General features: G+C 42.0%; 1 protein-coding gene across 1 annotated transcript in view; it reads left to right on the top strand.

Annotated features, from left to right (window-relative positions):
- LOC135482751 (voltage-dependent T-type calcium channel subunit alpha-1H-like) overlaps positions 1-21,131 on the top strand; it is a 603,345-nt gene that overhangs the window by 441,126 nt on the left and 141,088 nt on the right. The window contains exons 15-17 of the mRNA XM_064763135.1: positions 4,621-4,859; positions 9,068-9,288; positions 16,270-16,633. Of these exons, the coding sequence (XP_064619205.1) occupies positions 4,621-4,859; positions 9,068-9,288; positions 16,270-16,633 (824 nt within the window). The remainder of the gene's footprint in view (positions 1-4,620; positions 4,860-9,067; positions 9,289-16,269; positions 16,634-21,131) is intronic.

Below are 21,131 nucleotides of genomic sequence, written 5' to 3'. Positions count from 1 at the left end.
AACTTCATGTCGCTGTTTGTATGGCTTGGCCTTAAACTCAGTGCAATTCAACAATGAGTGCAGCGATCCATGACAAGTACATTTCTTGGACTTTTCATCTGACGACTCTGTCCTATTTCCTGCTGAAGTATCCCATTTACATGTTTTAGGTAAGGGCTGTTCCTTCTTTCTTGTCCCTCGCTTCTTCTTGGATGCATCATTCCACTTGGCTGGAGCATCGGCTGTCTTGTCGGACGTGAAGTATACCTTTAAACCAGGTTTCTCACCAGTGGTTTTCTGACTCTTGTTATCGCCTCCCTTCTTCTTATCCAGCAGCACTGCAAACTCAGTGTCATTTACCTGGCATGCTAACTCCTTGACATAGTCTACCGCATCTTTGAATGTTACATCTCTGCCTGTGTCTCTGATCTTAGCGGTCCTTTTCAGCCATGCCTTTCTATCTGACAATGTCAACTTTCCGACTATCTCCAGCAGATACCCAAAGTGATCAAGAGCAGACTGTTTCCCCAAGCTCCTCAGTGATATCTCAACTGTTTCTAGCAGGTCAGCATATTTCTTGAGATCTCCACGTTCTCCATATCTGATTTCTGCTGTCTTCTGTAGCCTCTGGTGAAATTTATGAGTGATCAGGTGGGTTTGACCGAATCGACGCCATAACTCCTGAGTAGCTTCATTATATGCAGTATCTGGTGGTAACATGTCGAATTTCTTTATCGCCTCGCTAGCTGCCCCTGTGCAATACTTCCTCAAGTTTTGGTAAAGTTCAGCCTTAGTCTGGGTTCTGGATTCAACGTTTGTATTGAACGCCATCTTGAATCTTGCAAAGTCCAGTGGCTCACCACTGAATCCTTTTATCTCTGGCTTTGGCAGTTCAAGTCTATTTTGCAAGTTGCGAAGGTGAGTGACCATCTCGGCCTCAATGTTGAACTGGCTCCCACCATGCTGACCCGTACTGTTCTGGCTCCCACCATGCTGACCCGTACTGTTCTGGCTCCAACCAAGCTGACCAGTACTGTTCTGCCTCCCACCATGCTGACCCGTACTGTTCTGGTTTAGCGACCTCTGGTGACCACATGATGGCTTCTCACCAACAGCTTGACGAGTTGACCATTCCGCATCTGGTGGCTGGTGACAGTTGGGTGACATCTGGCAACCTTCTGAGAACAACATCTGGTGATCGTATGATGACAACATCTGACCGTGTGACTGACTTTCAGGCAACGGCTTCTCACCCAGAGATGACAGCAACTCCTGACCCCGCGACCTCTCGTCGTGGCCATTTGACAGCATCTGGTGCATGAAGACGACATCTGGCGACCTTGTGACGACATCTGGTGACTGTAAGACTGACTTTCAGGCAACGGCTTCTCATCCAGAGATGACAGCAACTCCTGACCCCGCGACCTCTCGTCGTGGCCATTTGACAGCATCCGGTGGCATGAAGACGACATCTGGCGACCTTGTGACGACATCTGGTGACCGTACGACTGACCTTCAGGCAACGGCTTCCCACCCATAGATGACAGCAACTCCTGACCCCGCGACCTCTCGTCGTGGCCATTTGACAGCATCCGGTGGCATGAAGACGACATCTGGCGACCTTGTGACGACATCTGGTGACCGTAAGACTGACTTTCAGGCAACGGCTTCCCACCCTGAGATGACAGCAACTCCTGACCCCGCGACCTCTCGTCGTGGCCATTTGACAGCATCTGGTGGCATGAAGACGACATCTGGCGACCTTGTGACGACATCTGGTGACCGTAAGACTGACTTTCAGGCAACGGCTTCTCACCCAGAGATGACAGCAACTCCTGACCCTGCGACCTCTCGTCGTGGCCATTTGACAGCATCTGGTGGCATGAAGACGACATCTGGCGACCTTGTGACGACATCTGGTGACCGTATGACTGACCTTCAGGCAATGGCTTCTCACCCAGAGATGACAGCAACTCCTGACCCTGCGACCTCTCGTCGTGGCCATTTGAAAGCATCTGGTGGCATGAAGACGACATCTGGCGACCTTGTGACAACATCTGGTGACCGTATGACTGACCTTCAAGCAAGGGCTTCTCACCCTGAGCTGACAGCAACTCCTGAGACGGCGGCGACCTCTCATGATCCTGTGACGACATCTGGTGACCGTATGACTGACCCTCACTTTCAGGCAACGGCTTCTCACCCAGAGATGACAGCTCCTCGCTTCCTGAGGATCCCCGATTTCCCCATAAGCACTGGTCCACTTCATCACCGTCGAAATCGTTAGCTCTCGAGTCTTCACTAACATTCTCGGAGGTCGAACTATCATCATCGACTAGACTGAGGAGATTTTCCTCCAAGGCTCTACGTGTCAGCTCCAGTTGAGCACGGTTCCTTTCACAGATCACCTCGGCCTTCTTTCTCGCTAGTGTGGCTTCCTGCTCTATCTCCAGCAATCGCTGCTCAGCCATCACCTCAGCCTGCTTCATTTCTATCTGGTACCGAGCATGCCTCATCACCGCTTTTCTACTACTTCTACTGCTGCTGTGTTTGGATGATAGGGCCATAGTTCTCAATGACGCACTAGCATTACTTGGTAGGGGAACATCCTATGCACCCGCTGTGTGCATGCCGAACATTGCCAGTGCAGCCACATGTTCTTCACTGCTGTCTTCCATGTACATGATGCACTACGCCCACACAGTTGTACTCAGTTGACAAAAAGTTTTTGACTGTAAATTTACTACTCGCTTCGGACAAATTCTAGTCTAACTCCTCGGTTTCCATGTTGATTCTTCTCTTTAATTACTTCGTTCTTATCTTACAAGCTTCCCAAGGGTCAAAAACAGTTTTTTGCCCTGGATGACGTTAGATTTTACATTTGCTTAATGATTGTGAAATTTGTGTGCGGAGTGCTTGACTCGCCATGCTCGGAACAATTCTCAGCCTCCAGATTATGAAGAGCCAAGTTACTGAAGGCGCCAAATTTGAAATTGACACAACATTAAAGGTTGACGCGCAGCCTCCAAAAACTTACAAGCTGTGTGATAAGGTTCAGACTGCAGTTACTCGCTGTCTACAGGGTTGGGACTGTCTATAAAGAACCATCGCAACTAGTAAGATTCACTCTGTGTAACAACCTTCAACTTGTAATCACACTCATTATGGGAAGTTATACAATCAGATCGACCAAGCATTGCTCCTCGTTTTCTTTTCTATTTTTTTTATTTGGCATGCGACCATCTTGGAAACTATTTTTAGCTCAGTTTTGTGATGGAATATATATGTAAATTGTCCCAAGAAAGAAAAGTGAGCATCTCTACATTCAGCTGAGCGCCAAGCCCGATGGCCTCTTGTTTAAACCACTAGGCAAACAGGCAATCAGCTTTCGGTCTCATTGGTGATGACGACGACGATGATGATGATGAGGTGTGTTCTGGAATTAAGGTTTTTTTAAAAACAAGTCAAACATACGCAGTTCAGTAAGCAATAGATAAGGTGCTAATTAGCCTACTCTTACTCACATCGCAAATGTAAAAATTGGTTTGTTTTGCCTGCCAGTGACCTGGTAAAACAGGATTTTCACTATCTTTTGATATGTTTATTGTTGTTGTTATGTTCACCCAGGGACAGAACCAAACTTTGGCCTTTTTAGGACCTTTTTTAAATGGGCTAGTTCTCAAAAACTAAAAGAGGTCATATCAAACATATAAGCAACTTACTTAACTTTATTCAAAAATTAAAAATTAGAAAAAAAATGCTAATTAGATCAGGTGATCTAATTAGCATATTCCGTAACTCGATCAGTCAAATGGCAATTTTGGTGATTGAAATAAGTCCTGAGCATTTATCAGTGTCCCTGATAAAAAAACCTGCATAGACCTGAAGGATAATATTGTTCTGCATATTTCAGCAGAAGATTATTTGAAAAGGATTGGAACATGAATTTTTGGGGGTGTTTTCTTAATTTTGGTGAAAATCGTCCTAATCCGCGAATTTTGCAAACTTTTGAAAATCTTCAAATAATAAGCCTTCACCATCTGATGTTGATATCATTTTGGATATAAATGCAGATAAATGAAATTTCTCAAGTCTCCTTGGGTGGGGGGGGGGGGGGGGGATGGTGCTTATCAACCTGATCTAATCCCTAGTCGGAATCATTTTCCCCACAAGAGTAACTCAAACCATCACCTCCTAAATCAATATCATCATCCCCACTGTCTGAATCATTCATAAATGCACCAGGCATCTCCTCCGCCGTAAAAGAAGACAACTGTCTTTTCGCCATTATTGCTGCCATGTGCCACGCTGCATTTCATGCCAAAATCCCGGGAAAACCCAGCAAACCAGCAACAACATTAACTTTAGTTTTATGAGCTATTAAGAGATGGCAGCACCATACACGTAGTGTATCACTGTGTTGAAGGCATAATACATGGAGCGTATCGTACAGAAATAGTGTGGGAAATATATACTACGCCCTGCATACCAAGCGTCCCGAAAGTGTTAATAGTTTTTAACTGCGATTATCTTTAAGTTCTTACTGATATAAAATTTTAGGTGAAATGTGACAAGCCTCAAACAAAGTTCAGTCATTCTTTACATAACAGTCACCCATGCCCTTTTTATTTCTTATTTTAGAACGGAAAATGCTGGCTCTCTCCCCCTGCGAACATGGCTGGAAGGACAATCGTCAAAATGATGGTCCTTTGAATCCACCGATTATCACTCACACAGCAGCCACGCCCATGGCCACACCCCAAGGGTCACCAAATGAGATGCTCAACACTTCCAAAGATTTCAACAACAAGCTCTCCGTTACCAACGTCAAGTCATTTAACCTAAGTTCGCTGTCTGTAGGTCATGTTGATAAGTCTATGGTAAGTGTTTTGAAAGGTTATGCCTTCAAAGAAAGCTGGTCAGACTCCTGTGAACCTAAAATATTTATGGACATTTTATTCAACTGATTCATGAACTTGATCTTAAAATTTTTTTAGCACACCTGTGAATGCTTATGTTATCACATATTTGCTGGGAGCAGGTGATATCCATTGCTTGAGCAAGATTGGTACCCAGTAGTCCAAAAGTTGACAGAAAAACAGGCAAATGAGATGATCGCTCAGATCTGCCATGTTTTTACCCCTCAGCCCATAAGGGCTGGAGGGGTATTGTCGAGGCGGGTGCCATCTGTCTATTCCTCTGTCGGTCCGCCGGTCCGCCGGTCCGTCTGAGGGTCGGTCCGTCAGTGCGTCAGTCTGTTGAACTCGTTTCTGGAGCCTATCTCTGTAACCATAAATGCTAGGCACTTCATCTCTGGATGGTTTGAAGGTGTTATGGTGCCATTGTGCCTTTTGGCAGTTTTGATGATTTTCGAACTACATCCACCCAAGGGCACTGCGGATACGATGTGGGGCTTCATGTGAAAAAACTACTTTTGGCTATATCTCATGAATTCTGCTAGCTAGAATCATGAAATGTTTATTGTGGACACTGCTCATGAGACTAACACGTAATACCTGAGTTTTTGATCTAGCCTACTTATCAATGTCCAGTAGGTCATATAGCATAAATTGACCGTAATTGGTTTCCGGAGCATTTCTTCATAGCTATTAAGGCTAGCCTTTCATCTATGGTGCCATTGTGCCTTTCAGCAGTGTTGACGATTTTTGAACTACACTTGGTCCCGGGGGTTGCTTCATGTGAAAAACTACTTTTGGCTATATCTCATGAATTCTGCTAGCTAAAATCATGAAATTTTTACTGTGGACACTGCTCATGAGACTCTCACATAATACCTGATTTTTTTACTTGACCTACTTTTCACGGTCACGTAAATTGACCGTAATTGGTTTCCAGAGTATATCTCTGTAACCATAAATGTTTGGCATTTCATCTTTGGGTGTTATGGTACCATTGTGCCTTTTGGCACGTTCGATGATTTTCGAACTACACTTGGCCCCAGGGGGTGAGTGCTTAGTTTGAGCAACTACTTTTGACTATAGCTCATGAATCCTGCTCGCTAAAATCATGAAATTGTTACCCTTGACACTACATCTCAAAGGAGGTGGTGGCAGTCGGGCACTGCGGATACGATGTGGGGCACGTTGGTGTTCATCTGGCCTTGAGGTGCACCAGCAGATTTACACCCAACGGGTCAAAACTCCTCTGCTGTCATCAAAGAAGCAAAACGAATATACTATACCTCCCAGTTGACGAATGCTCGAAACTCTCAGCGTGAACTTTTTACCATGTTCTCCAAACTTACAGCCGACCTACCTGCTGATAATCTGCACCTTGACGGTGTGCCGGATACAGAATTGGCTAACAGATTTGCGGATTATTTTGACCAAAAAAAATCGAAACAATTTGATCTTATCGGGACAGAGATGAGCAACCCTCAGGTCAAACATGATGTTAAACCCCAATAAACCCACTTATCTCTGAGTTTGAACCAACTAAAGTCAGTGAACTCGTCCCCATAATCAGGAATATAATATTAAAACATCATCTCTTGATCCGATCCCAGCATCGTTTCTCAAGGACATTCTCCAAAGTATTCTACCTCAGTTAACTGATATGATCAATGAATCCATGAGAACTGGGGTATTTCCTGATGAGATGACACTTCCCATAGTTACACCCATTTTGAAGAAACCGGGTGCTGACATTTTGGATCTAAAAATCTATCGGCCTGTGTCCAACATAATGCTCTTTTCGACCAGGGCATAGTGTTGAAACAGCTTTGACTTCAATTGCTGACAGTGTACTTAGAAGTTTGGATAGAAGGGATGGTGTGGTCATTGTTCTTTTAGATTTGTCAGCCGCGTTTGGTTCCCGAGTCAAGGTCGGTGATGGTTTGTCTGAGACACACAATTTGCTGTATGGAGTTCCCCAGGGCAGTGTACTTGGGCGCTTCTTTTTTCATGCCACTTGCGAAGATCCTTAATGATCACGACCTCACGGCCCACTTGTTTGCATTCCAGCTGACTCCTAAAGCAGGGTGTACACTAGTAAAATATTACCAACATTTTACCAACATTTTAGCAACAAGCCCTTCAAGGCCCTGTGTATCATTTTTACAACATGTTGGTAAATTGTTGCAAACTTTTTAGTGGGAACAAAGGGAAATAGGTATTTTGGAGGGAAAATGGATGATTCCAAGGAGAGAAGATGTGTTTTGAGTGCTTCTGCAGCAATTTTAGCTGTCATTGTTGAGAGGCGGAAGAGGCAGCGAAATAAACCGAAGAGAATATGGACCAAGCCCTGGATCAAGATGAGGGTGGATCATTGGGCATATCACTGCCTGTTAAAGGAGTTGCGGCTGACTGACAAGCCATCATACAAAAACTTCCTGCAAATGGATGAAAGTTCTTGAAAAGGTTTCACCACCCATTACGAAGCAAGACACACACACACAAGCCGTCATACAAACACTTCCTGAGAATGGATGAAACTTCTTGAAAAGGTTTCACCACCCATTATGAAGCAAGACACACACACACACAAGCCGTCATACAAACACTTCCTGAGAATGGATGAAACTTCTTGAAAAGGTTTCACCACCCATTACCAAGCAAGACACTCACTTGAGAGTTGCTATACCAGCTGCTTGTTCAAGTCACATGACCCCAGGTAGATCACATGACGCAAATCCTATTTCTGATTGGCTGAAGAGTTTGCAACATTTTTACAACATGCAACAAAGAATTGCATTGCATTTAATTTGCAACAATTTTGCAACTATTTTACAACATGATGTAAGACGCGTTTTGCTCTGTACACACTACGCAACATTTTTGCAACATTTGTTGCAACTGGAAATGTTGTAAAAATGTTGCTAATATTTTACTAGTGTACACAGGCCTTAAGTCATCCTTGCCAAATGTTATGAACAGGATGGAGGCTTGTCTCGGTGAGGTCCGCAAGAGGATGAGTGTTAAAAAATTGAAACTAAATGACCTGAAGACTGAGTTTCTACTACTCATATCACCTTTTCAGGATCAAATACGACCAAGTGGTATTTTACTGCATATGGGCAATGCTGAAGTTACGCTGACCTGAGTCACCAAAGCTGACATGAAGACTGAGTTTCTACTACTCATATCACCTTTTCAGGATCAAATACGACCAAGTGGTATTTTACTGCATATGGGCAATGCTGAAGTTACGCTGTCCAAAAAAGCTCGCAATATAGGTTTCATTTTTGACAACACAATGACCTTCCATGATCAAATCTCCAGTGTTGTATCTGTTGGTTATTTCCATCTACATACAATTGCCTCCAATGAGAAAATATATCCCTGTCAAACTTTTAGTTGCATTAACACATGCGTTTATTACATCTAGACTGGATTTTTGTTACTCGTATACTTTGGTTTGCCGGAATATGAACTGAATCGATTACAGAAAATTCAAAACAGCATGGCTGGTCACCAACACAAAAAGAGAGACTATATTACACCTGTCCTCCGGCAACTTCACTGGCTTCCAGTCCATGCCAGAATAAAGTTCAAACTTTTAACATTTGCTTTCAGGGCTGTGTACGGTGGTGGCCCTACCTATCTTCAGAAGCCACTTCTTTCGACTCATATAATAACCGGGGCAGGTGCAGCTCTCAGACTCACTAGGTTCAAGTACAAGAAATAGGGCTTACAGCTCTGGAGCAATCTGCCAGCAAATATAAGATCGTGCAATACTATGGCAGCTTTTTTAAAATGTACAAATGTATTAAAACTTATATTTTTGAACAATATTTTCAATAGGACTTCTACCACCTTTTAACTACTAATGTTTTAAGATTGTCAATGTTTTATTAGGTAAATTGGTTTTATATGTATATAAAGCACCACTGCAATTTAATTTAAAGCGGCGCTATATAAATCATTTTATTATCATCATTATTATTATCTTTATTACGTTTCCCACAACTTTTATATAATTCCGTTTTTAGTAGTAAACTTGCTTTGTTTGGCCAAACCCAAACACTTCAATATGTTGTATTTCATTTAATATCAGTTTGTAATGTTTGCTCTATTTTTAAGCTCTTAGATATTTAATCTCACATTTCCTATTCATAATATGCCTACAGACCAGCCTGAGTATCTGCAGTTCACCACGACTCACCCCACTCCTCAAACACCACAGCAGCTTAAAGAATACAAATTGGAAGGCAAGAAATATGAATACGAGAAGTGACAAGACAACATTAGTTGACACCCAATCTGAAAGTGGTGAGGATAGTGACGAGAACAGAAGAAATAAGGCATATTCTCATCGCCGATATTCAACACCAATCACAAATAATTACAGGTAAGGATTGATTGGACTTCAGTTAGTCTTTTTAATGATATCTAGTATTCCATTGCACGAGTTTGGTACGTTTACCCTTCAATTATGTATGTCCTTCCGTCAGGGCATATGTGTGTCCGACTGAGGCAATTATTCGGGGATGGGAAGTTGGATTAGTTGCAAATCACTTGAGATGGGGTGTGTGAGCAATTTTCAGCCTCAATCCAATATCCAGTGTGGTCACCAGTTCTCCATTTTGAGTTTGATTTTCATTGCCACTGAATCGAAGACATTTCTTTGTCATGTATTGAAGATGGCTTGAGGAAAGTCCATTTTTATGTACCAAAAGTATATTCAGTTTCCGCATCTGCGACTGGTATTTCCATGGTTACATCAAACCCAGTTGTTCAGTTATATGATGGCATTGAAACAATTTACTTCACTACACTTGAACAGTCATGTGACAGCTGCATCAATGTCATTGGTCTGTACAGTCCACCGGCTACCTCTTCACCAGAAACATAACTGGTGCAATTTCAGACATTACTGCACAGATTAACCTTCGTGCTCCCACTATGATATTTGAAGATTTCAATGTAATGTAATGTAATGTAAATACCATATTTCTATAGCGCCCGTTTCAAGCAAAGTGCTCGTTCACGGGCGCTTTACAGATAAAAAGATCACACCTGACTAAACAGCTCTGTCTTCAACAATCCGCAAAATTCCTTAAGGGTCGCGACTGCCCGGATGTTGGTCGGCAGCCGGTTCCAGAGCGTGGGGGCCGAGTGGCCGAATGCCCGCTCGCCGTATGTTCTTTTTGCACGCGGAACTACAAGTGATAGGTCGTGTGCTGACCGCAGGTGCCTTTCTGGCTCATAGACATTGATCATCTCAGCGAGGTACTGAGGGGCCCGACCGTGCAGGCACTTCCAGACGAGCACCAATGTTTTAAATCTAATTCGCTGCTCCACAGGCAGCCAATGTAACTGTATCAGGACAGGTGTGATGTGTTCCCGCCTGGATGTGCGTGTGACAACGCGGGCCGCAGCATTCTGAACCCGCTGCAGTCTCCCGATGACAGTCCCTGGCAGCCTGTTGAGGAGCGAATTACAATAGTCGAGCCTGGATGACACTAGACCGTTGGTGAGAGATATAGCCGCATGATCGGTAAGGTACCTCCTAACATGGCCAATGTTTCTCAGCTGGGCGAAAGCCGACTGACAGACGCTTGTAACCTGCTTCTCCATGCTCAAAGTGGTGTCAAATACTACACCAAGATTTCTGACACTTGATGAGGACCTGACCAGGCAATCACCAACATTTATGTGAACGTGATCAAGGCTTCTAAGCATGTGTGGGGAAGCAAAAAGCATCACCTCTATTTTGCTATCGTTCTTGCTTAGCATGTTGTCAGCAAGCCAGGTACCAGCAGCCGCAAGGCTCGTTTCAGCGCAAGCAATCGCATCCTGTGGGTTGCTTACGCTCACAGACCTGTACAGCTGTGTGTCATTAGCATAGAAATGGTAATCTGGGCCATGCTCCCCCAGCAGATCTCCGAGTGGCTTTGTATACATGGTGTACATTTTCGGACCCAGCACTGACCCCTGGGGAACACCATACTTAAGCAGCATAGGGGTGGACTTCACTTGGTCAATTAGTACCGTTTGATACCTATCCGTCAAATATGATGCTATCCACTGAAGTGCAGACCCATTGATACCAAAGATGCCATGAAACCGCTGCAGCAAGATGCTGTGATCGATTGTATCAAAAGCAGCGGATAGGTCGATCATTACAAGCACAACTGCATCACCCCTGTCCAAGGATCTGAGGATATCACTTTGCACCTTCAACAGGGCCGTTTCAGTTGAGTGCAACTTTCTATAGGCCGATTGGTGAACCTCATGCAGATCATTGGCCAGGAGGTGACGCTCGAGGCGCCTGTCCACAACCTTCTCCAATACCTTTGATACAAATGGTAAGTTTGAGACAGGTCTATAGTTCTTCAATGTATCTATATCGAGTCCGAGTTTCTTCAGGAGAGGTCTGATGTGAGCATGTTTGAAGGCCGAGGGAACGGTGCTATTGTCAAATGATGCATTAACAATGCTTGCAATTGTCGGTGCTAGTTCATCAATGCACAGTTTTAGCAGCCACGTTGGCACAGGGTCCAATGTACATGATTTCGAAGGAGACCGAAGGACAATTTCCTTGATCTCAGCAGCAGTTGTCACCGTGAACGATGACAGAGTCTCAGTCATTGGGACGGACACGTCTGAGTTGTGTTTCCACCGTCACCCCCGAGATTCTGCCTGATCAGCGATATTTTCTCACTGAAGAATGAGCTGAATGACTCGGCGAGTTCCAATGCCGAGTCTGCTTGTGGCCATACAGAGCCACCTGACTCACCAAGGAGATGCCTGGTCACTTTGTAGAGGGCTTTCTGATCATGACCACATGCCTCAACTTTTTTGGCGTAGTAGGTAGTCCGTGCTTGTCTGATGAGTTTGTTCACCGTTGCACATTGGGTTCTGAAGATTTGGTGATGAACAATGAGACGCGTGTCCCGCCACTGTTTTTCCGTAGATGTTTTGCCTCATGGAGTTCTTGTGTGTACCATGGGCACTCTGGGCGTAGTGTTATTGTCTTCCGGCGGAGGGGGGCATGCTTGTCCACCAGTTCCGTCAGTGTATCCGAATAAAATCCGACAAGGTGATCGACGGTACCAGATGTGGGCACCGCGGTCAGAGAGTCTCTGATATCACTCCTGAAAGCTGCGATATCAATGCTGTGTAGTTTCCTGATGCAAACTGATTTTCGGACAGGCGCAGGCCTTGCTAAGGATGTGGTGAAGCTCACAGCAAAATGGTCCTTTGTTACTTTCCCTTCGTCATTAACGAGTCAATGTTGACTCATCAAAAATATCTCCTGTTGCTACACACTTACTGGATTTCTTCCAGGACCTTGGGTTCTTTATGTATCCAGGAGATGGTCCAACCACTGATGGAACGACAAAAAAAATCACATGTTCATAAATTTCAAAAATGAATTTCAAACTGGTACAGCAGAGACCTATTACTCCTATCTCAAAGCTGTGTGGATTTCATTCTTGTAGAATATTTACCAATATATCCCTTGGTAAGAGTGCACTTTTCTTTACATTAATGCAGCAATATCTTACTATAGAAAGTCACCAACACCCATTTAACCACTTTAGTGCCAGCGCAACCAATTTGTTGTTTATATAACATACTATGAGACCCTTCAACACATATATGGTATCGATTCTTAGGGATCTCTACCACATTATAAATGACTGCTTGAAATCTATCCCATTGATTGATCTACGGTGATTCGCTTCACCATTATCATCTTATACAACTTCAGCACTAAAGGGATTGATGTAAAGCGGCGGTCTTTCGCCATAAAAATAGCCCAAAAACATCTACTCATTCATCATTTCCATATGCATGACATAAGACATCAAAATGAGTCAGAAATCACCAGACAAGTAAAATCCATTTCTACTGCTGTGATTTAATGAAAAATGCATTACTCTTCAACATCAAATTTCACTCCCAAACTATCAGTTTTTAAGTTCCATAGTTGATCCTTAACAACATTTTAAAACCTGGTGAACAGCTCAATCCATAAAGGTGTCGGGACCAAGTGATCCGAGCCGTAAGATCACTGTTACTATTTACTTCAAATAAGAGTATATGCCATACTAGCCAGTAGAACCAGTAAAAGTCAACTTGTATATATTTTCTTTATTATTCCATTAAGTATTTACAACAAGTCCATAGCCGAAATTGCCTAACGTTACGATATGTACAGATAGAAGTGTTCTGGATCATAATACACCCTTATGGTGAAGGATCTTACAATGTTCTGTCTTAGTAGTTTATGATCCAACCCTGATAACGTTTAAGGAATTGAACCCAAGGCGGAGGACCTTGGTTGAGTTACCAAGACACTCGAGGGTGGAGCTAAAATACAGTCCAAACCCGAGCCGACAGGCTGTTTGGACGAAATTTTAGCTCCACCAAAGAGTGTCTTGGTAACTCAACCAAGGTCCGAAGCCGAGGGTTCAATTTCTATTCTAAAATACCTCAAACTTTAAAAGATAGGCCACGAAAATAACTTGAATATGTGCGAATTTGGCAAATTCCATCCATCGCCGGCCCGGCCGGAGCGCCGGTAGCGCCGTTGTTTACATTATGTTACGGCAACGTTGGAGAAAATGAGACATGTACATTTTGTACAGCGCGCATAGGAAGTCCGCATCGGCTCGCTCAAAGTGATGCTAAAATCCGCGCAAATGGGCTATTTGGAGCGTTTTTCTCGTCAAATATGTGAAGTGCTCATTAAAAAACTTAGGGTGGTTGATGCTTCCTTGACTGATTTGTGTTTGAAGCAGTGTTTTGAGAGCCTCAAACTTCTGAAGTGAGCTGAAATTCCATTGACGTGACGTGTGCATGGTTTCCACATTTTAGTGCAACCCGAGGGAACTTTGGTAGAGCATCTTGGTTGCGTGTCCAAAACACTCCGCTCTCAGAACGAGGCTTATGCATTTTCCATTTAACTCTTTCAGTGCCAAGGACGTACATGTACGTCCTAAATATTAAGGGTATTTTAGTTCCTCCAGACGACACCAGATGTCCCCAGCTACTCAAATGTGGTTCATATGGTTTCTCTGGCCTGGGGCGTCCAAATTGAATCATTTTTTCGACTGAGAGGGTGGGTTGGGGTTTGCCACCCCTCATTTTAGGTGAAAAATGGTGAAAATCGGCCAAAAATACCACTCCCTCAAAAAAATTTAGAACATAATCCTAGTATGCCCCTACTTATTACTGCTGTTTTATTGAAACAGGAGGTAAAGACAAAGGTTTTGAAGAATTTTGATGAGTGTATCTCAATTATTTTTGTGAGATTTTGGGTAGTGACAATGCCCAAAAATGCCCAAATCCTGGGCACTGAAAGAGTTAAAAGTTGACTTTACGGTACCAAGGTATTTTAGAATGGGTCATTAAAGTCTCCATCTGATGGTCATTTTTATTTAATGTTTTAATGCAACTTTTCCTCAGAATTTCAAATAAAGTAGAACCTCTCTATTAAGGACACCCTCGGGACTGACAGTTGATGTCCTTAATATAGAGGTGTCCTAATTAGAGAGGTCAAATTGAATGGAAACGACTAATTTGGGACCAAAACCTTAATAGAGAGGTTGTCCTTAGTAGGGAGGTGTCCGTTGAGGGAGGTTCCAGTGTATTGGCTTGAAAACGAATTTCGTAGCTCGCATAACGCGATGATAGGCGTTTTGAAAAAGCATGCGAAAAAAATCACCTTTCTCCTGTCCCAATACCTGTGACGTCACACAAGGCACGGCCAGCATATAAGCTGATACCAACAAGAACAAACATGGCGGGTAGTGGCGAATTTGACAGTGAAAGCTATTCAAATCAAAACGGATTTTCAGACGGATTTAACGTTGTCAGCGACTCCAATGGGGAAGAGGTTGTTTTTGAAGATGGTAACATTCTATGGGTGGGCAAAGGTTAATACGGGTCCCTGGTTTTATTTACCAGGTTAGCCCTGCCGAGTTACCGAGTGATGAGACGATGTCGATATTTTCTTGATAACTCCACCTCTGATTTGCGTCATTAATAGGTAGTTGATAAATACACAATCCCTTTGTTTTGACCATAATACTACTTCGGGCAAGGGCAGTCTTCATACTCACTGATTAGTCAATTCTAGTTTTTAAACATGTTCACTGCATGATTTTCACAAAAATTTAAAAACCAGCCTCCAAAAGTCTGCGTTTGAATTGAAATTTCATCAGCAACATATTATTTTATCAGTGAAAAGTAAACAACATAACCTACTCTGTCCACTGGTGTCATCTATACAGATATGGATTGTCGGTTGGATAGATCTATAGATCTGAATTTGGTAGGGGTGGTAAATGTCGACATCTGACCATATTGGACCAAAAGTAGGATGGTGAATTTTTTTGCAGCCTGGCCACCTCAGGGTAAAGAGGTGTAGGCCTATATGGAAGAGACTGTTTTCTGGTACATGATGATTGGATCTGTATGCTTTTGCAAAGTTTAGGATATCTGGTAAATAGCAAAAATAATAGCCTAAACATGACAGATGCAAATGTAAAATGATATGTGTTAAGATTTTAAAGTTCTGCTGAAATGAAGGATCTTAATTGCGGAACTATATTTTCCAAAATAAGGGGTATAAGCAAGCTTGTTGTTTACCCCCCTGGTACTTTCTTTAACTTGACATAAAAACAAAGGGGAAAGAGAGATCGCTCAATGACTGCTACATCCCATCCCTTACCGGTAGCGAAACTATTAGCTTGAAAGGCTTTTTCTGCCTCCATGTAAATGCGTTCTGCCTCCATGTAAATGCGAGCTGTCGTTAGGGGTAATTCTTGCTAATAGTTTGGTCTCAGTGTGCATTGTAACCATGGCTTACGTCTCACATTAGTGCATGGTCTGTTTGACATCTGATGGTTTTATTGAACTATGTAGTGACACTTTTCACTTTTCACCTGTAACTGCCTATTTTTTTGAGGATTTCACAAATTCAGACATGAATTTTTCAATGAACTTTATGTATTATTGAAATTCAAAATCATGTATTGCCAGTTGTATTTATATGAAAGCTAATATGCTAAAGAATTAAGATATGCTAAATGTTTGGTGGAGGGTCAACTTTTGGTGGCCTTTGACCTTGACCTTTGATCTGGACATTGATGTCAGATTCCCCATCATCTATAGGTCCTAAATTATCATCAGAGTCATCGAATTTGTGAATAATTTGATCCATTTGTCGTATATAGGGCGGTTGTGGTGGCTCGTAACAAGGCGGTTCAAGGCAGCAATGTCTGTATTGGGTTGACAGAATCTTGCACTTTATTTACTTTATACCAATATTTTATTTCATTTGTTCATGCCTAAATATTCAAATCAATTTTTTCAGTGATTGCAATGGACCTGCACCACTTAACAACCAGCGTGCTTTGAGCCCTCATTATTCAGTGAAAAGCATGAAAGCCATTTGCCCAAACAACTCAATAAAGGATCATCAATTTGCCAGTCGACAAAACTCCATCAAAAGTTATCAGAGTAACATAAGCAGGAACAACTCATTTACTCTCAGTCGTCAGAATTCAATTCGTAGCCAGCGGACATTGAGCCCACAGAATTCTCTAGGCAGTTGCACACCCAAGGATGAGTACAAACCAAATAATCTGACTGATGTCCATCATGTGAAGGTTGCTGATGGCAGGTGTCTGGGGAACAAACAGGATGAACCAGAGGATTTAGATGCAATGGATGAATTGGTAAGAAAGTTTTTATTTGTTTCTTGTTTTTGTCCCTAACCTTGTCTGTTACCAGTAACAGGGGTTCTGTTACAAATATCCACCTATGCTTGAAGAAGGTGGGTATGTACCTACCTTCTCAGGGTTTCATGGAGAGGGGGACTTATGTTTTAACCTTTGCATCACGATTTGCGGTTAAGTTATCCAATTTGATTGCGATTTGCAGGACTTAAAAGCACTTTTGCGAGGAAAGGTTTGTTGTCATTTGGAGGTAATTAAAAGTGGCGATGACCAGGACTTTGATGCTTCTGGGAATGATTGTGATGCTGATAACGATGACATTGCTCCGAGAAATAACTTTCTTGGAGCAAATGTACGTGTTGATCCTAATGCCGGATAGAGGGACCTGTTTCTCATCTGCAAAAAAAATTTCTTCAAGTTTCACTCATGTCGTATACACCCCTAGAATAATAAAAACTGTCTATATCATCACTAAAGGATAAGTTATCTTCTAAGCTTTACAGGGAGGTACAATACTTTGAATTTAATTGAAATAGTGAAACCGCGATATCGGTAATTATGCTCGTGAGGGGAGCGTGTGGGGTTTGTTCCCCTTGAGAGAGTGGTGGTGACAAGGTTAAAGTCTAAATGGCATTTTAAGATACTCAGAAGCAAATTGAAACATTTTCAGGTGCAAAAAAAGCTTTGGGAGGGGAATTATGTTTGAATTTTTTTCTTTTTCATTGGCCCCCCCATGAACAAAATTCTGGCACCCTGCATTAAGATAACGAATATCAAAACGGGTGTTTTTCCTATGACGGGGAATATAAGAATTTTTGCCCTTTTAACTGTCACACTGGTCTGGAGCTTTACCTAAAGCGACTAGGGACAATATGAGAGAGGATAAGAGATCGTTCTGCTTACACTGAAGCAAAAGCTATTTGTTTCGTGTAAACGTGACCCTGGCAACTTATTAGTGACTTGTTTTTGATAATAGTTTCAAGGTAGGTACTCAAAGCAAGGATAGCATGTCATATAAGTTTTTGATTTGACATACTTTTCACGGTCAAAGAGGTAAAATGGCTAAAATTGGTCGTTTGAGTGTAACAATGGCACGTTTCTTAACCGCTAAAGCTAACAACTTGAAATATAGTACTCATGACCCTCTAGGTCAGATAACCTCTGATACCGAATTTCAGTCCAATATGATTCTGGACTTTGCCACCAGGGAGCCAAAACGTGCAATATCTCATTTATCAGTGACTCATTTTCAATAATATTTTTAGCTCAACTGACCAAAGGTCAGCAGAGCTATAATAGCTATTGAAGTGGCATGCATATGTCATTCAGTCAGTCAAACGGTCCATCTGTCCCACGGTTTGTCATGAAACTTGGTGATCGAGTAACTCTGGCCCACCTCTGATTAGAAACAAAAAATCATCCCTATCTGACCTAAATTTAGCTCACCAGGTGGTATCGACCTAATCTCGATGAATCTCTGTATCTCTGTGACCTGCGGTCAAATCAGTTAGGAGTCAGTTTCTATGTGTTCAGTGATTAATTGAAAAAATTGTTTTGTAGAAAATAGTTAAATTTTTCATTTCCAAAGGGCACTAAAAGCATAAAAACTAAATTGTGCAATTAAAAAAACCCCGCTTTATGACGTAAGCTGTAACTGCGTCCAATCACTTCAGCCCTTGTTTAAAATGATCGTCATGTTTTATTAATCATATGAGGTGAATGTAGAGTGACTCAACTGCTCTCTTGATTACATTACACTACATAAAGTGCCTTACTTTATTTGTGCATTTGATACCTCAAAATGCTGTTTTAAATTCATTTTTATCTCGCATCTTTGTTGACATATTGTAATACACAGGCGATATACAGTAACATAGAATTAAGCATTGCGTAAAAATATTGTCTGCTACGATGTGGTATCAAATGATCACAGCATTGTTTCAACCCCAAAAATCAGCCTTAACCCTTTTGCGCCCATGTACTTTTTTGTGTACCATACACTAAGGCCATATACTTTTTAGAAAAAAAAAAACTTATTTCACTTAAAAATTCATGGAACGTTTAAAACGTAGAATACTGATGTGAAACTTTTACAAAACGATGATATGACCATTAGGTACACAGTCTAAGTTTTTCAAAAATTTAACCCCCTGGGCCTGGTTGTTCATAAGCACAAAAGCCATGTTATCCCTAACGGTTACGTTAAGTACCCTTAAGGGATCACGTCCAAAGTCCGCACGCGATATTCGCCGGCGAAATTCACCCTACAGTATTTCGTCTGCGAAATCTGTCCGAAAATCGACCGGCGAATGTGAGGCGATAATATGAAATCGCCGGAATGTCAGATGCGAAATTCGCCCACAATCGCGCCTTTTCTTCGATTTCGCCCCAAAAATCGCTCCAGGCGATAATGGAGCGATTTTACGAAATTCGTGGCTCTTGCATGCTTGTCCGATATTCGGAACGATTTTGCAACGACTTTCGTCTTGTTTTATTGGCGGAAAAGTGCAGTCACGTAAACAAATCGGGCCATACTAAACAGTGTCCACCAGGTTTAAACACATACATACATTAAAGCCATCAAAGTAAAATCTAATGGTCATAAACGAAATAAGCATGAAATTTTCATGAAATGTATTTTTTATGGTGTACATATTACGTTTTGGCCACAAAATTTTTTTTGACGACTTTATACCCGACTTTAAACCTGGTGAACGCTAGTGGACGCTGTTTAGGATAACCAGATACTACAACGATCTTGATTGGTTGGCTGAGACTCGGAAACATAAGCCTAACTATGATTAGCTATATGATTCGGTACATTCCGCCACAATCCTTCGGAATACATACCATAATACTAAGAACCTCAAACCTCTGTGCCAAATTTGTGTAGCTCCTCGTGGATAGATGTGATGTATATGATTACTGCAGTCAGGTTGACCGGGAATTCCAGTTTGTGTTTTTGTTCGGTCTGCTATCAGCTGATGTCGGAATACGCATACTACTACACATGTAGGCCTCTACTATCCGCTTCTTTCCGATTATTATTTTCGCCTGCGATTTTTATTCAGTCTGAATTTTCGCCTGATCATAATAGAATCGCCGAAGCAGGGAGCGATTTGGAGGCGAATGAGTGTGGCGATATTCGACCAGGCGAATTTTCGCCCAGATTCGCGCAGCGAATATTCGCGTGCGGACTTTGGACGTGATCCCTAAGGACATTGTCTCATTCAGTTCAACCCATTAAAATGTTCTCGTTAAGACTTAACGACTCCGTTAAAGCCAACGTTGTTTTGAACAACTGAGCCCAGGGGTCTGAAACTTGGGGTCATTCTCCATTGTAAAAAAATCTTGGGGTCATTGATATTGGTTTGAAGTCAATGGTCTCATTATTAAGTTATTGATTGGATATTTATGAAATTAATTTCAAGGTAAATGAGAGAGAATTCGGAGAGAAAAATGCTTGTAACTCCTGAACCGTTGGACTTATGGAAAAGCTTATAGGTTTGGTTATAATGTATGATTTAATCTATTGATGTTTGAACAAGGTAGATATGTCAGTCATGAATGATATAGAAAAGGGAACTATTCAAGTTGCTCTCCATTGTAAAACTACGCTAGAAAATTTGCTTATGTTCATGAAATATGCATTGGCAAAGCGATATCCCGATGGAATTCCACTTGTTGGCACATTAGCGAGAAATTCGAAATGAAGCTTTGGGTACGAGACATCTCATACTTTGGCACCGAAGGTATTAATTGTTGTGTTTGGCGTATTCACAATTGGAAAAGAATTACGTTAGTGGTGAAATAGCATACTTTTTCTTTACCTGAAATGTGTTATTTGATACGATAATGTTAAAAATAGTGTTATTGTTATTGTCAGTGTCAGCAGAATGATCTCTTATCCTCTCTATTGTATTCAAGCTAGCATATGCAGTGATTAATACCATGAACTGTTTAGTACCATTAGCATGAATTAGCCATGTAAGGCTTAGCTCTCTTGAGCTTAAACTATGCAGTCAACTTTATTATTCCCCTGCTTAAACTTGAGATAGGGTGCATGTTTTCAGCTGGTTTCAGCGTGTGTTTGCAACAACTCACTCTGCTCAGGAACTCAAGAACTTTTGTTGCATAACGGCCTATCACCTGGTGAATCTCGACTGAAATGTTTCAATGACAAAATGAATTGGGAACAAATGTTAAATGAATTTTTAACATCATTGGTGAATAATCATGTACAACTAATTTTCTTCTAAAGGTAAATCAGGGCAAGTGCTTGATGGGAATAGGTTCATGGTTCTTATTGACGTGTGCATTAGTTCAGCTGATGTGTAATCATTTTTGTGTTCTCGATTTAAAAGAAGAAAAAATAGGTGTCGAGTTGGAAGATGACTGCTTTTGATTTTTTGAGCCCACGAAAACCTGCAGAACCGTATTACCAGGGGCCAACTTTATTGAATGAGTGCACTGCAAAAAGGTTCCAATGAAAGTCCCA

This window comes from Lineus longissimus, chromosome 1 (genome assembly GCF_910592395.1).
Source record: "Lineus longissimus chromosome 1, tnLinLong1.2, whole genome shotgun sequence".
In the NCBI taxonomy this organism is placed as follows: Eukaryota; Metazoa; Nemertea; class Pilidiophora; order Heteronemertea; family Lineidae; genus Lineus; species Lineus longissimus.
This window is presented reverse-complemented; position numbering and strand designations above follow the sequence as displayed.